Here is a 16,053-nt window from a genome sequence, read left to right on the forward strand (position 1 = left end):
TCCCTGGCAATGTGATTTTTATCTTAAGTCACAAATCAGCACGCCAGGAACCCACACAGCCAGCAACATGAAAGGCAAAACCTGTAGATCCTCTAGGTCTCCCGCGATTGAGCACGCTCGGCTGGGCTGGGGATATGTCCCTCATTATCCCCATCAAGACAGATTTCACGGGCCTCCAAACTCGACAACCCTCCCTTTGCTCTTATGAGACGACGTTCAAATTTCAGGCCTGACACATTTCTCAAGAGTTCTCTTACAGGTCTTTGTGGGATATTTTTACTGTCTCTGAACTGCACTGATTGTAATCGGTAGACAGAGTATAATCGAATGGCTGCGTTTCAACATCTAAGTATTAGGATTATTTCAGAGGAACATTCTGAAGTTTGAAAACTTACTCAGTGCTCAACAATAATGATTTTTAAGGTGGCCTGGTTGGGCCAATAGTTAAATTCTTATTTGACCTGCCAATATTTTTACTTGTTACAACCACAAAAAATTATCAATTTTATTTTTAGCATTGTATTATAGGTCTGTCAGAAATATTTTTAATTAAGAGTAAGGTTTTTATTTTATAAGTCACAAGAGGCCATGTGGTAAATCACTGTAAAGCATGACTGAAGTTTTTATTTGCTTTCATAAAATGACTGCAACAGAATGGACGCAACAGAACAAACCCGGTTTTTACTCACTTTTATAAAATGGCTCAAGTTTTTACTTGCTTTTATAAAAAAGACGGCAACAGAACAGTCTCAAATTTTTACTCTCTTTTATAAATCGATGGCAACAGAACAAACTCAGGTTTTTACTCGCTCTTATAAAATGACAGCAACAGAACAGACTCCATTTTTAACTTGCTTTTACAAAACAACAGCAAGAGCACAATGATAAAATACAGCCATGATCAATAAAGAACTACATTTATTTGTAATTATCATAATTGTAATAGCATGTAAAATAATTCAGCACGGAAAACAGTTGCCAAGCAATGTAGCAACTTGGCGCATTAATATACAATGTGTAGTCACAGGAGTGCATTAATAGTCATTTACAATGGCTTCAAACACAAGTAATCCAATCGGAATTCAGAGTCGGAACTATACGTTTTATAAAAAGCTTTTGATTGGCAATTGCTGGAAAGTAGAGCTATAATATAACTCCAGGACAGCTATAATTTTATAAACACTTTTGCTGAAAAACAAATTGCATACTGTGATTTGTTTATAATTTTCAATCAATTTTCAACCACTATAACTGATGTGTTCAAGACTATCACGACAAGGTGTACAACACAGCACTGGCCCAATGGGGCAAGTGACAATACCGTTTCATTACATTATTCGCGTTTAATAGCTTTTCGTGACCTACTGCTTGCCATACTTCTGGACAACAGGTGTAATCTGCTATCATCAGAATTTACCTCTCACATTTCAGGGCACGTCCAGGCGAGGCAGACGCCCAGTGTGTCTCGAAGAATTATTGACAATGGCTAGACGCTGACCTCTGAAGTCAAAAAGGCTCTCTGAGAATGAAAATGCTGCATTAGCACGGCACAAATCGCAGGATCACTACGACTGGCGTGATTCATCTAAGACAAGTAACATAAACCACATCGGCTTGGAAAAGCCACACGTTTCCACCAAGTCCCCAAACAAATCAAACTGTCTTGTTGGCGGATTAAAAGCACCATAGACTCACCAAAAAATGTTTGAGGGAGACAGCTAATGGATTTATCTCACTGCCAAGCAGGACCCATAAGTCGTCTTTCCCAGAGGCTGACAAGTATTTAGCAGCCCTTCTGACCACGGCCTTTGTAACGTGCTGCTCCGTTAAACAGGATAATATCTTTGTGCGAATACATGGTGAGATAGGTGGCTTCAAAGGGAGACAATTACCCTTTCTTCCGCTCATGGTTACCACCATATATCTGTCCTCCACAGCTTTTAAGGAAGCAACAAATTACAAGCGGTTATGCAGACCCAGGGAATTCCTCCCTTGTGGATGACATGCTGGTGTGGAGGCAGGAATTTCATCGTCAAATCTAAATCTAAGTTAGTTATTTTAAAATAACTATACATCTGTGGGTCATTTCGCTTACACTGTACAATACTGTTCTGTCATTAACATTAGTAAATTCATTGCTATATTCATTGTGTATTTTCACATTGAGAATCATGGATTCATCCAAAAGCTGAAAAATTTTGCTTTCAGAGGATTTATCTGGAGTTAGAATGCAAAAAAGGTGTATTTTGAACTGTTCTGAAATCAGTGCAGACAGACAGCGCACTGGAGGTCAAGTCATTCACTAAATAGGGAGCAAGGAATGGAGCATCCTATAGCTCTCTATGCAGCTTGGTGCATTCACTCCAAGAGTTTAGTTTCAGGCAGCAGATGATGTATGGACTACTCAACATGGTTGGCAGACATGGGACAATGGTAATCAGTACTTGGATTCAGAATTATATTGTATAATTTTATTTTAAAATAATCATAATTAATTGTGCTAATTTCTGAAACATAATTGATAATATTTTTCATAATTTGATTAAACTTTTTTTTATTTATTTAAATTGTCAACTTAATTTCTCACACATACAGTATGTGGAAATCAATTTTAAGGAAAACTATTTGCTCCAGAAAATATATTTTTTTTCACTTTATTAGGTGCTACTCAAAAAGGGAAATGGAAAATGTATACAGCAGTCATGTTCTGGTCACGGGAACCTGGGTTCAAATCTGGCCTGGGTTGAGTCTCGAACCCTGAGCCCATTTGCCCACTTTCCTGTCTCCTCTACTGTCCTCTAAAAGAACTTAATAAAATGCCCAGAAATGTATAAAAGGTTAGAAGGGAAAGTGTGTTTTTTAGGTGCTACGTTTTTCACTATTTTTGCCTTCACTAGTTCATTTTAAATGGTCCTGCAGTGCGATTTAAATACATTTGTTAAAGTACAGGTACAAATATTCCATGCAGTAGTTAATATGAGCTACTAACAAATAAGAGCAAAAGGCTGTTTTAAAATAGTTTTAGAATGTAGCATGTCACACTGCAGGACATGTCACCTTCCCAAAAATACTTTGTCAGCAACTCAAAAGTGAGTAGCAGGGCTGCTTTTCTCTCCTAAAGCCCTATCTGAAAAAAAAGTTGCCGACCCATTTCTTTTCTGGTGCTTCAGAATTGTTTGAGAAGCACATTCCAAAATCATCCTAATACAAACAGATCTTTTCAGGCTTCCTAGAAAAGTGCAGAAGAGGCAGGCGGGAGCTTCAGGAAGAATGCGTGAGCTTGCTGTGTCCAGGACACTGGGAGTGGATTTTTTATCATGTGAGGTGTAAAAACAAAAGAACTAATTATGACTTCTGCATCATTCAGGCCACAGTGATTTTTTTTTTTTTTTTTTTTAGCTCTAAAATCTAACATAATCTGGGATTCCGGTCAGAAGTATAAAAAAAAACAAGTAATGGGACACACCATCATTCAGCCATTGAAAACTGATGACTGTGCAAGTTGAGAGAGCATTAACTGATCCCTTGATTGCATCCTTGAACTACTGTCATTTTCAGCAATGAGTTGATTTATTTTGGAAATATATACAGTATAAAGGTAATTTAACAAAAACATCTTACCTGACTTGTCTAAATTCAGAGGATCATTTCCTCCACAATGCTTTGTGCTGATTGGTCCATGTTGTCTTTAATGATAGACAGGCAATGACGTGCTAAAGCTTGCTGTCGAGCATCTTCCTGGACCATCAGCTCACCGTACAAATACACACCCATGGCCTGTCATACACAGACATCCAACATTTTTTCACATTTCTAAAATAAAATTATACAACAATGAATACTGTAATCTGATTGGACAAGCTGCGTTCCTAGAGTGCTGATATTCAGTATAACAGCACTGGGTGCTTCACTGTTTGTATCACCCCGCCAGTATGCTTTGTTTGCAAATGCTGCTTTGGCCTCATTTGGAACCATTTCCCTTTCGTGGTGCAAAAATTGACAATAACTGGCTATACTGTGTCTAAATGCAATTTACTCAAAATTAATTTGTGATAAAAAAAAATAATGCTGTATAAAAGCAATATCGCATTCACAAACATGTTGTACAGCACATTTGTGATTACCAGCGGCCTTGTGCCTAAGGCCAAATCAGCTGTACTAATATTCAGTAGCACTCTTACTGGTGTGATTAAAAAAAGTGTGTATGAGAAAGAAATACAAAACAACTGATGTACCTGGTCATGGATCAGAAAGAGCTCAACGTCTTGGTATGCAGCTGTGTGTTTATGCTTAACCACCAGTTCACACCAGCGATGTTTCACCTAATGAGAAAGAGACAGATAGAAAGTGATTAGACAACAGGCCAGAGATCAAAGTAGCCAAACAGCTCTATCATAACACTGACCTGCAGGAATAACACACACATGGGGAAATTTGGGAAACTGCATGACTCTGTGGTTTTGTTATCAGTGTTTTTATGTTGAGGCAAGCATGTGTCAGTGGAGGTGTGTCCTCTGTTTATTTTAGATGTTCTCTGTCTCATGTATAAATGGAGGCTGTGTTTGTGGCGCAGAGCAGGGAGATCACAGACTGGCTCTGTCTCTCCGTCTCGTTCTTGTTCTCTGCTGTCATTCAACCATTCCCTCACACTAACTGTAACCTCACAACACCCTCTTCATCCAGTGCTGAGCTCCGCCCATAACCTGAGCTCATACAAAATTAAAACTACAAATTACTGAATTAGTGGTGCTTGCTAAGGAAAGTATCACCATTATTACTATTCATGATTAAGGTCAGGGATTTAAACAAGCCCCTAAGTCAAAGTATTAAACTTTGTACAGTATCGTGCACCATTTATGCAACAGAATGATACCTTAAGATCCTGCAGCTTGTTGAGGTGTGCTTTTACTTTTCTTTTTAGTGTTCAGACAAGTTATGCTATTTTTTAAAGAGAACCATCTCCTAAACCTACCCATACCTCAACCTCAGTAGCAGCAAATGTTGATATTTTGCAGACCAACATGTAGTTACACAGTAAATACATAGTCTTGTATGTATTTAATGTTAGTACACCACAGAATGCTCAATGAGGTAAAAAAGAACCCTAGAGTGACAGCTAAATACTTTAAGGAATCACTGGAACTTGTTAACATCTGTTCATGAGTCCACTATACAGAAAATATTGAACAGGCATGGTGCCCATGACAAGACATCATGAAGTCGTTGCTTTCCAACAAAAACATTGCTGCGTGCCTGAAGTTAGCCAAAGACCACCTTGACACTCCACAACACCAGCTGAAGCGCAATAGAAGTTAGGTGATGCAGCAGAACAATGATATTGAAGTAAATCCACTACAGAATATCTTCGAAAAAGAAAATCTACCTTTTGGAATGTCCCAGTCAGAGCCCACACCTTAACCCAGTAGAGATGTTGTGGAATGACCTCAAGAGAGCCATTTACACCAGTCATCCTAAGAATATGGCTGAGCTGAATCAGTTCTTTAAGGAAGAATGGTCCAAAATTCCTTCTGAATGTTGTGCAACTCTAATGTGCAGCTACCGGAAACGCTTGGTTGAGGTTATTGCTACCAAAGGAGGATAGACCAGTTGTTAAATCCAAGGGTTCACTTACTTTTTCCACAGCACTGTTAATGTTTGATGGGATGTGTTCAATAAAGACATGAAAGATTAAAATTGTTTGTGAGTTGGTCAGCTTAAGCAAATTGTGTCTATACTTGTGACTTTGAAGATGAGATCACGTTTTATGACCAATTAATGCAGAAAACCAGCTAATTCCAAAGTGTTCACATACTTTTTCTTGCCACTGTATATAGGATGTATAGTATGCAAATTGTTGTTCTGGTCGGGTATGGTATTGCAACATCTCATACTATATTGTATGGATAGTATCCAAATTGCTATCGTTTTCTATTCTATTCTATTATACTATTTCAACAGATCACATACTGTATTAGATGGATACAGCATGCAAATCGCTGTTCTATTCCATCTGAAGCCTCTTTGATGTAAACCTACAGCACAGGATATGATGTTAATATTTATGTTCCTGTTGGTTTGAGGTTTTGAAGCCCACCTGGTCTGTGCTGATTTACAGTAGGTCTATGTTACGTTCGGGCAGGCTGGCTGAAGACAGGACGAGACGAAGACGATTTAGTGTAGAACCCAAGTGCAATTTTATTTGCTGTGCTGGTATCCAAATGTGAATCCAAAACAAACATAAACAACTTTACTGTTACAAACAACAGCACAATGTTACACCTACAAGGGTAACACATGACAAAGCCAACCAATGACAAGACTTAACTAATAACAAGACTACTAAAACATGAACCAATGAAAATACAAGACTGTTAACAAGACAATAAACCAATGAGAACAAGACACATGAACATGAGAGAAACAGGATATCACATGACTAGACAAGGAAGTGAACTCATTTCACAATAAAAGACATGAAAACATGAACATGAATCTAAACCATGAAACAAGAACACACAAATACGTTACAGTCTATTGCTCAGCAACATTCCATTAATACCACACATTCCTCTCTATAAAGCCTTTATCTGCATGCTGGTGTAAATATACATTTACTTTAGGCATTTCAACCTGCCCACTCTTTCTCCATCTCGCCTCATGCACTCCCTCTCATATTTATCTCTTTCTCAAGTTTTAACAAGGATAATTTTGTCAAAGGTGTTCAAAGAGTTATGCATCATAATAGTTGGAAAAGGCATGACAAGAAGTTAACTAACATCTCTCTCTCTGTCTTTCTTTATACCTCTCTTTTTCTCTTTCCAGCACACAGTGGGGGGTTAATTGAAGCTGAATGGGTGGGAGCTTGAGGGGCCTGAAGGTGGCAGGCAGTTCAATGATTAATGTAGTATGATTATGAGAGTGTGCTAAAGTGTGTGAATGTTGGCTTTAAAATGAGGTGTGAAGTGGCTCAGGAAAACGACAGGAAACAGCAGCACTGCAAAGTGCCTTCCGGTCACAAATCACTGTCTATTGAAGCGACAGGTTTCAAATGTCAACGCGTGTTTACAAGCAATGGGTTTGTGCAGTTCTCTCCTGCAGACATCATTACCTCCCCTCTGTCCTTGCCTGCCCGCAAACCTTATCATTTCATTTGTTCGTTGGTTTGTTTCATTTTGTTCACCTTTGACATTCTTTGCTACATATTATGGTGTGAAACGCTCTAATTCTAATCTTACAGGATGCATAGTAAGCAAATTTGTATTCTATTCTATTCTATCAATTTGCATACTGTATGCATTTGCACGTGAGCATCCAGCTAAATTCATGTGCTGAAAATTACTTTAAATTTTTACTTATTTACTTTAAAATGACAACTTTTATCATCATACATTTAACCTCGTGCGACCACGCGTCCACATGAATGGACGTTGTATTTTGGCTTTGCTATATGCAACACCTAATTTAATTTTTAGAGTCATGTGACCAAACAACATGATGTCAATCACAGTGGAGTTTGTGTTTGGTTGAAATACCAACAAAACTTTATCTGGTAAGAAACCTAATTACGTTTTTACATTGAAACCTGTTTGAGTCAAAAGATTAGAGTCTCTAGTTTCGTCCAATATACCATTCTAAATATTTGAGCGATTTATCGCGAAATGGCACGCTGTTAAACACAGTGATCACATACATGGACTGTATGCTCAGTTTCATTTAAAATATCCTATATTCACTCTGCATTATCACATTGAGAATCAATGGATGCATCCAAAAACTGGAAAATGTTGCTTCCATAGGCTGTATACAGAGTTAGGATAGAAATAAGGTGCATTTTAAACTGTTTGAGACAGTGCAATCAATGCCAACCATGTTATTTTAACATGGTTGGCAGTCATTGGATAGTGCTGGCCGTTGCTTTGAATCAGAATTAATTATTCTAATTTCTGATGTAATCTCTGTAATATCTCAGAAACATGAATAAGCAACACTCCTGGAAACATAATAAACAATTTGATTTAAAAAAAATCGTACTTTCTATAGCTTGGTATTATTTAAAATTTTACAACTTAGTCCCGCTGTCCACATATATGGACATCAATTTTTAGGAAAACTATTTGGTCTAATAATAAAAAATTAAAAAAATTATATATATATTTTTTGCATGTTTCTTAGGGGCTACTAGTTACAAATCAAAAAGGGGAATGGACAATGCACATAGCAGTCATGCTCTGGTCTCATTCCCTCCCATTTTCCTAAAGCAAAACAAAACAAAAAAATTAAAGAAAAAATTGCAAACTAATTTTCTGTAGCAGAAGGGGCTGTGCTAGGCAATATTAGCACAAAAAGCAGGCATGGATGCAAATTACTTCATAAATCCACTATATATAGTATAATATAGAAATAGAAAATGCTCTCTAGTAATGTATACTTTAAAAAAATAAATTAAAAAAATAAAAAATCACGTTAGGAAACGGAACAAAGATTTTTCAACCAAAAATGTATTATTGTGGATGTGGCTTTGATCTCACATACTATGTACTGTAGGATGAATAGTATGAAAATTGCCATTCTAATCTTTTCTATTTTACTGTTTGTATTTGTATGTAAGCACCTAGCTTAATTCATTACCTTAAAATCAACATTAAATCAACATTTTAACAATGCAGTGTCTGTCTCACACACACACACACACACACACACACACACAAAGAAACCCATTCCCACCAGGGTCACAGAACTGACCGTAACCCACAGAATCCACAGTGACGGCAGTGCAGTTTTACTAGAGAAAACACACAACTTTAATTAGCACGAGGGCAGATCCACCGCATACATGCAGTAACAGTGTCTGTGTGAATGTGTATATAGAAGAATGGTTACTCTATCAAGGGTTGCAGCAACAACTTATGATAACAGTGACTGTTCTGAATATCTGATCTAATCTCCCACAACAGGAAAATATTTTATTTAGTCAGACAGCCTGCCCTACATTAACCTAACCTCAGGACACTTGGAGAATTCAATAAACCTAATATGCACATACAGTAGCAACAGGTACCTGACATATTAAAACTGATGAGAAGAGAGATATAAGAAGTAGGTGGTAAATGAGGGAATAAGAGAGGATTAAGGTAGCAAAAAAGAAAGATAAAGGAGCTGAATTTATGTTCTGATGGCTAAAAGGTGATGTTTGTTTTATGTTAAAATATTTTCGCCTATCCAACTTGATTTGCAGAGACAACTGTAGGTGTAGGCCATTTGTAGCTTAATTTTTCACAAAAGTGTAAACACTGTGGGTCCATGGCACTATCAAAAAATTGCCTGAGAGTGCCTGATAGCCTGACCAGCCCGAAATTGGCTTGACCAATAACGTCAGTTTGGGGGTGGGATTATCTGTTTGACCGACCAAAGGAAGAGGAGTGTTTGGGAAACCTGTTTGGAAAACAGTCATTATTTTTGCAATTCCTTTGAAAATTAATTTAATTTACTCATGTAAACGAACCCATATGGCTTCTTACGAAATATCTGAATATACATCAGCGCTAATGAATTTTGAGAGCTACAACATAGGCAAGATTGTCAATCAAGAGTTTAAAATATATAGATGAATTATACATCGAAGATAAAGATATAAAAATATTGTATGGCTTCAGAATACTTTGAAAACAGTGCAAACAATTTATTCATAATTCATTAAATGTATATTACTTTTATGGACATTGTTTGAGCTCGACAACATCCGTCCCAATTCACTTTCACTGTGTTGAAAAGAGCAGAAAAACATTCTGCCTAATATCTTTTGTTATCCACAGAAATAAGTCATACAGGTTTGGAACAATATGAGGGTGAGTAAATTTTTGAGTGAACTATATCCGGTCTCTCTAATAACCATTTGGTGACCTCTGTGTCCCCGCAACAACCGTGTTTAAGTATGTTACTTTTAAGAAACATGCCATTAGCATCACTGATTACACTGCATCTGCGAGAGTGTTTCTGTGTGCATGTACATGTATGCTTGCAGTCATAAATTGTGGAATGTCCCGTGTAATTACTGCATCTCTTGAGAGAGAGAGAGAGATAGAGATGCAGGCAAGCACACCGCAGCTGTCCTGCCTCAGGGGTCTCCCCAGGAATGCAACTCAACTCTGATCCCCTCTGCAGCTGCTGGGTCTGTACAGGGCACAGGGGAGGGCACGCCGACAAGCACATACACACTCGTAATTTCAACCATGCATGCACACGCACATTTTCTAATGGTCACATGGTAATACACTAGTATGTGTAAAAACAGTTGCGCCATCATAACCAGATGTAATCACTTCGGGTCATTTATCATTAGTGATAATACAGTATTTAATAACATGTCAAGAGCGCCACCCTTTCAAATCCCTTAAATGTTGTAAATCTTGGCGTGGGTCACATCGCCCTGGGAAGGGAGTAGTCACAGCAGCCCTAGCGTGACCTGCTGCGTATGTGGACTATTAGCTTGATAGCTTTTTTGATTAATCATCAATTAATGGTAATTATTGTGTGTTTTAAGTCAGTGGTTCTCAACTGGTTTTCCTTCAGGAAATCCCAGATTTTCATTGGACATTAAAGGAATATTCCAGATTGAATTCAAGCTAAATTCAATCAACAACATTTGTGGCATAATGTTAAATACAACAAAAAATTAATTAGACATGTCCCTCCCTTTCTCAAAAAAAAAGAAGAAGCAAAAATCGAGGTTTCAGTGAGGCACTTACAATGGAAGTGATTGGGGCCAATTTTTTCGGAAGGTTTAAAGGCAGAAATGTGGAGCTTATAATTTTATAAAAGCACTTACAATTATTCTTCTGTTAAAACTTGTGTATTATTTGAGATGTATAGTTTTAAATTGTCATTAATACAGTTGTTTTAAGGTCAATGGCGTTACATCAGCATGGCAACAAAGTTGTAAAATTGGCTATAACTTTACATAGAAAAGGTTATTAAGTGATTTTTATTACACTAAAATCATATTAACACATATTGTTTACGTCTTGTGGCTATACTTTTGAAAAAAGTAAGTATTTTAACGTTTACGGATTGGCCCCATTGACTTCCATTGTAAGTGCCTCACTGTAACCCAGATTTTTGCTTTTTTTTTTTTTTTTTTTTTAAGTCAAAATAGATTTTTGTGGCAATCATTATCCCAGAAATGCTGTCAATTGACCTTAACTTGTATTGAACCCGGAATATTCCTTTAAGTCGTTACCCAACACAGAACCAAAATTGTTTATCGTACAATGCAAACAAAAATCGAACAACTGATTAAAATTACCGTAAACTGCACTGGCCCAACAATATACCATTTTATTAACATGAAATTGGCTAAAAGGAAAACTAACAGTTTTGTAAATGTATAAACAAAACTACAAGTGTGCTTTACCAGCTTTTTGAATTTGATTGGACACAAGGCCTTTGATGTCAACAACAAAAGATATGGGAAATGTTTTCTCCTCCCTTTTTGCATTTAAAATTTGCCTCTAAAATTGATAAGCCTATTTATTTTGCCATTCTATCTATACACGATTTTATGGTTTGTTGCATTTTATTATTTGCATTTAGCATTGTATTTTTCCCTGCTGTCCGCAACCCCATCAGAATGGACCTGCGGCCCATTTTTTGGGTCATGACCCACCAGTTGTTTAGTTATGTTTGTTGTGTTTTAGTATATAATTAATGCAGAAAAATATTAGTTATTTTGTTTTACATGTACCTTGTCTTTCATATTGTTCGGTCTGTTGTCTGCTGGCCAATAAAATGCTTATTTGATAGGACAGAGTGTCGTCATCTGGCCTCTCATCGAGCAGCCCAAGTTACAATTAACAGTATGTGTTTTTTTCTCCTGTATTAACCTTGCTCTAAAAACACACATACAGTATTACAAACCATATCCAGAAAACTTTTGATGTGCCTTTCATCAATTGCTCTCTTCCTAGCTGGTCGTCCGAGTGAACTTAGTGGCCGGGCTTTGAGAGTAGCTGTGATACAATGCGTTCTGTGTGCCTGACCGACAGATGGTACTCGCACACACATACACACACACACACACACACACACACACACACACACACGAGTCCTCACATGAAACAGCATACCACAACGCTTAGCCCTCATGCTTGCCTGTGCTCGCACGACATACACAGTACACATTACGCGCCAAGGAGTGAGAGAGAGGTGCTATTCTCTCCTGATTGGCAGGCCTAATCTTAATGGAATCCATCGTAAATACTGTTCAAACACCTTAAATATCTCATATGCTAGGTTCTGAAGTAACATATTGTGCAATGGAATGAGAACTGCTCTGAAGGCGTATTAACTAAAACCTGCACTGTGACCTAAAATTGACCCTTTAATCAATCTAGTCTTTTTTTAAATGCACTCTAGTGTTCTTGTTCCATTGCCATGTATTCAAATATAAACAAATTATCCTCAAATTTGGCTGTGCAAAACCGCCACAATGATATGTGTTATGGGTGGTTGCCAGGGCATTGCTATGTAGTTGCTGAGGTGTTTTGAGTGTTTTTAGGGTGTACTGGCAGTTTGCTAGGTGGTTGCTTACTGGTGGATGTCTATGGGTTTTTTTTCTGCCTGTTTTGTCATCCAACCAGAGAAAATTGTCAGTTTGATTGCTAAGAATAGTAATAGCACATTTTCTGGAAAGTTAACTTAACTTGATATGTTTAAAGCATGCTATATGAATAAAAACACATATGAAGTATATTCAGCAGGGGTGTGCACTTGCAATGCAGTGGCCTAGCATTCACATCTGCCTTTGCATACTTGCATGAAGTATGATTCTGGCCTCAGGTTTAGGGATTTGTCCAAATCCCTAACCTTAAGTACAAGCAACTGTAATAGTGATTCTTGCCTTAGCAAACGCCACTAATTATGAAATATCCACAGTAATGCTGTGATTTATTTTTTTAAATGAAAACAATTATGACCCGCACAGACTAAGTGGCGCCAGCCACACCTTTCAACTTTATTATGATCTTAAAGCAATCTTCATGCCAAGCTAATAATTATGCGCATCTAATAAGGATTCACTTCTATTTTAAAACATGAAAATTATGTGTCAGCAGCAATTCTTGAGAGAAAAAGAACACTAAATGGCTTCCACCCTGCTAAAAAAATGGTTCGCAGGGAGGATAATTAATTCTGTCAGGAAGAAAAGATGACCGTCAGGGCCTGGGAGCAAGAGGGGAGAAAAAGAAGCGAGAGCGGGTGAATGGAGGGAGGGGCGCGTGGTAGTAATAACCTGATTTATTTTTAGAGGGCCTTTTGTTTTTACTGGAAGGTCTTGACGAAAACCTCCCTTTGGGCCCTGGTTTGAAACTAGCTGTGGTAGTCTGGGACTTACTGTGGTCACCGTTTTGTATTATCTTACATCTTCCGCCCTGCCAAATAGTGCTTCGTTTCAAAAGAACGTTGTGGTAGGTCAGCACTGGTCTGCCAAATTTTGCTCTCAAACAGAAGCTGGCCTCTTCTGAATTGAGTAAGAATCACAAAGTGGCCTAATTGGCTGCCAGGACAGTAATTGAATAAGGAGGTAAATACCATAGAGGTTAGCGTTTGGCTAAAGGCGCTTCTCAAAGAGCAGAATGCAGGGCCTACAACCCTGAAAGTCTTTGGAAAACTCTCCACATAATCTGAGAGAAATCAGATATCTTCACTTGTGCGCTTCTGATACGGCCAGGCAAGTGGACGTTTGTGGGAATTCAAGTAGACATGATTTTTCTGAAACCTCTCTATCTTAAACAAAATGATAAGATTACTCACAAATAAATGCTAGCACCTTATTCACTGGGGTAGAAAAGTAAATGTCAACAGTATCAGTGTTACAGTATACAAATTCAAGAACCAACCCGACATAAAATGATAAGACTGATGGATTGTTTTGGTTTTTTCGACTGTGAACATAAGAGATGCTGGTGGAGACATAATAAATGAGTTCAGCCTACCTCTAGTCAATATTTGAAAAGGTGTGGAGAGGAAACGGCAAAAGAATGGTGGTTATAAAAACACATTTTGTTGAATTATTGTGAAATTGTAACAACAATCAATTGTGGAATGTCCTTTTATATACAAAGGCTAGATAGAGAAAGTGGGCCAGCATTCAACAAATATGAACTACTATGAACTATGAGTGATCAGAATGGTCTTGCATCACCCCGAAGAGGTTCATTTTGCGATAATAAGTGGCAAATGGTACATTAACCTTCTTATTCGTACCTCTACTTCCCAAATAAATAAATACATTTAAATGAAATATTGATTTTGAGTTATGAAATTATTTTATTATACGTGAGACCACGGAGTGATACAAGAGAAACTAAGAACATGTCCACACTAATTAACTATTTCTGTTGAAAACGCATAGATTTGGCTATGTTGATGCCTTTCATTCACATTTGTACAGCGCTTTCTTCCACCAATAATGGAGACTTTCGCAAACGCTCTCTAGTACCTAGTACTTTGCAAAATGATAATGTTAGAAATAAAATACGTGGGCTAACACAGATGTTTAGGAAATAGGTTGGCTGGGACAACGGAAATATACAGTACAGTTTGACTGCAGGATTCTGTGTTTGACCAATCAGAATCAAGTATTCCAGAAAGCTGTGTAATAAAATACTATAAAAGCATCAACTCAAAATAACATTTATTCAATACATTTCTCAGTCAAGAGTTCAGTGTAATTGATCAGACCAAATGTTAGCAATCAGGGACTAAAAACTTTTTAAGGAATGAAAACGAATTTTTTGTTGTTGTTGCAGAATGTAATTGAAAATGGAAACAAAGTCCCTTTAAATTGTTCTGGAATGAAAACATTATTTAAAATGCTGTTAACTGGTTAATAACCGGTTTATTTCGTTTTTCATAAAACTAAAGACCACAGTAAATTTTTGGAAAAACACCACTTCCTGTTGCCCAAAAAAATGGGGCTTCACTCTTTTTAGTAGAACATAATAAACATGTTCTTTGATCCTGAAGGGAACCATTACATCACACATTTCTTTGCCTTAATGCACATTGTGGATGTAGCCTTCTGTGACATGCTGAAGACCTTTTAGACAACTATATATAATTACTACATATACATACATGATTAATTCAGATGCAAAGAAAAATATTGAGGTAAAAAGTACATTTCTCAGTTGTTTCCAAGTCTTCATTAAATTATTGTTAGATATGATGCATTAATACAGATTTGATGCTGCCAGCTTTTGACTGAGAAGTCTTTTGACTTGCTTGTTATGATTTCTATGCTGATAACTCCCGCACATAGCGGAAACAAATTGCTTATATTTTTGCTTATTTTGGTTGAGGCAAATCCCTTATTTTGAGAGTGTTGTTCTACACCAGGTCACTTGTTTCTCTTGGCAGATCTGGAAACACTGCAACTGGTATATCACCCACCCTTAGCATGGAGTACTGTCATTTTAAAAAGAATGCTAACAACCGTTCTTTTATTTCGTTCCAATCAGTTACCAATTGGAAAGAAGACTGCAGGCGCCGGAACCAGAACGAAAAATACAGTTTCTGCTCAGAATGAACCGAAATGAAAAACATTTAGTTTTGAGTACCTGTTAGCAATAGACATTCTAATAGATCAGCACTACTGATGTTGGGAACTGGTTTGGAGGTGAATCAAGTAGTTATATGCAGTACTGTAAATGTAACAGTGTGTGGGGGAAATATGTAGGAGTGTAGGCTACTGTACCTCAGCATCCTGTGCCTTTAGGTTATATGTTGTCTGCAAGAGTCTCAATGTGGAGATGCTCAGCGTTGATTCCTCTAAAAGAAGCTCCAACAGCAGCACCAACTGCTCTGGACTCAACTGAAATAAAGAAAAAATTAAATATCAATATTTGTCAATATTTTGCTCAGTTATCATACCCTTTTACTTTAAACTAAAATGCTAGTAAGATCAGTAGGCTAAGTGACGTGACAGATCACTTATTTTTCAGTCAGTACGTTTACATGTGCAGTTATAATCAAGCTACAGCAGGATTTTTTGTAATC

General features: G+C 37.3%; 1 protein-coding gene across 1 annotated transcript in view; it reads right to left on the reverse strand.

Moving 5' to 3' along the window:
* aopep (aminopeptidase O (putative)) overlaps positions 1–16,053 on the reverse strand; it is a 122,860-nt gene that overhangs the window by 3,592 nt on the left and 103,215 nt on the right. The window contains exons 14-16 of the mRNA XM_051653318.1: positions 15,752–15,868; positions 4,236–4,322; positions 3,622–3,777 (exon numbers count right to left, since the gene is read on the reverse strand). Coding sequence (XP_051509278.1) covers positions 3,637–3,777; positions 4,236–4,322; positions 15,752–15,868 — 345 coding nt within the window. The 3' untranslated portion in view covers positions 3,622–3,636. The remainder of the gene's footprint in view (positions 1–3,621; positions 3,778–4,235; positions 4,323–15,751; positions 15,869–16,053) is intronic.

This window comes from Myxocyprinus asiaticus, chromosome 24, assembly GCF_019703515.2.
Source record: "Myxocyprinus asiaticus isolate MX2 ecotype Aquarium Trade chromosome 24, UBuf_Myxa_2, whole genome shotgun sequence".
In the NCBI taxonomy this organism is placed as follows: Eukaryota; Metazoa; Chordata; class Actinopteri; order Cypriniformes; family Catostomidae; genus Myxocyprinus; species Myxocyprinus asiaticus.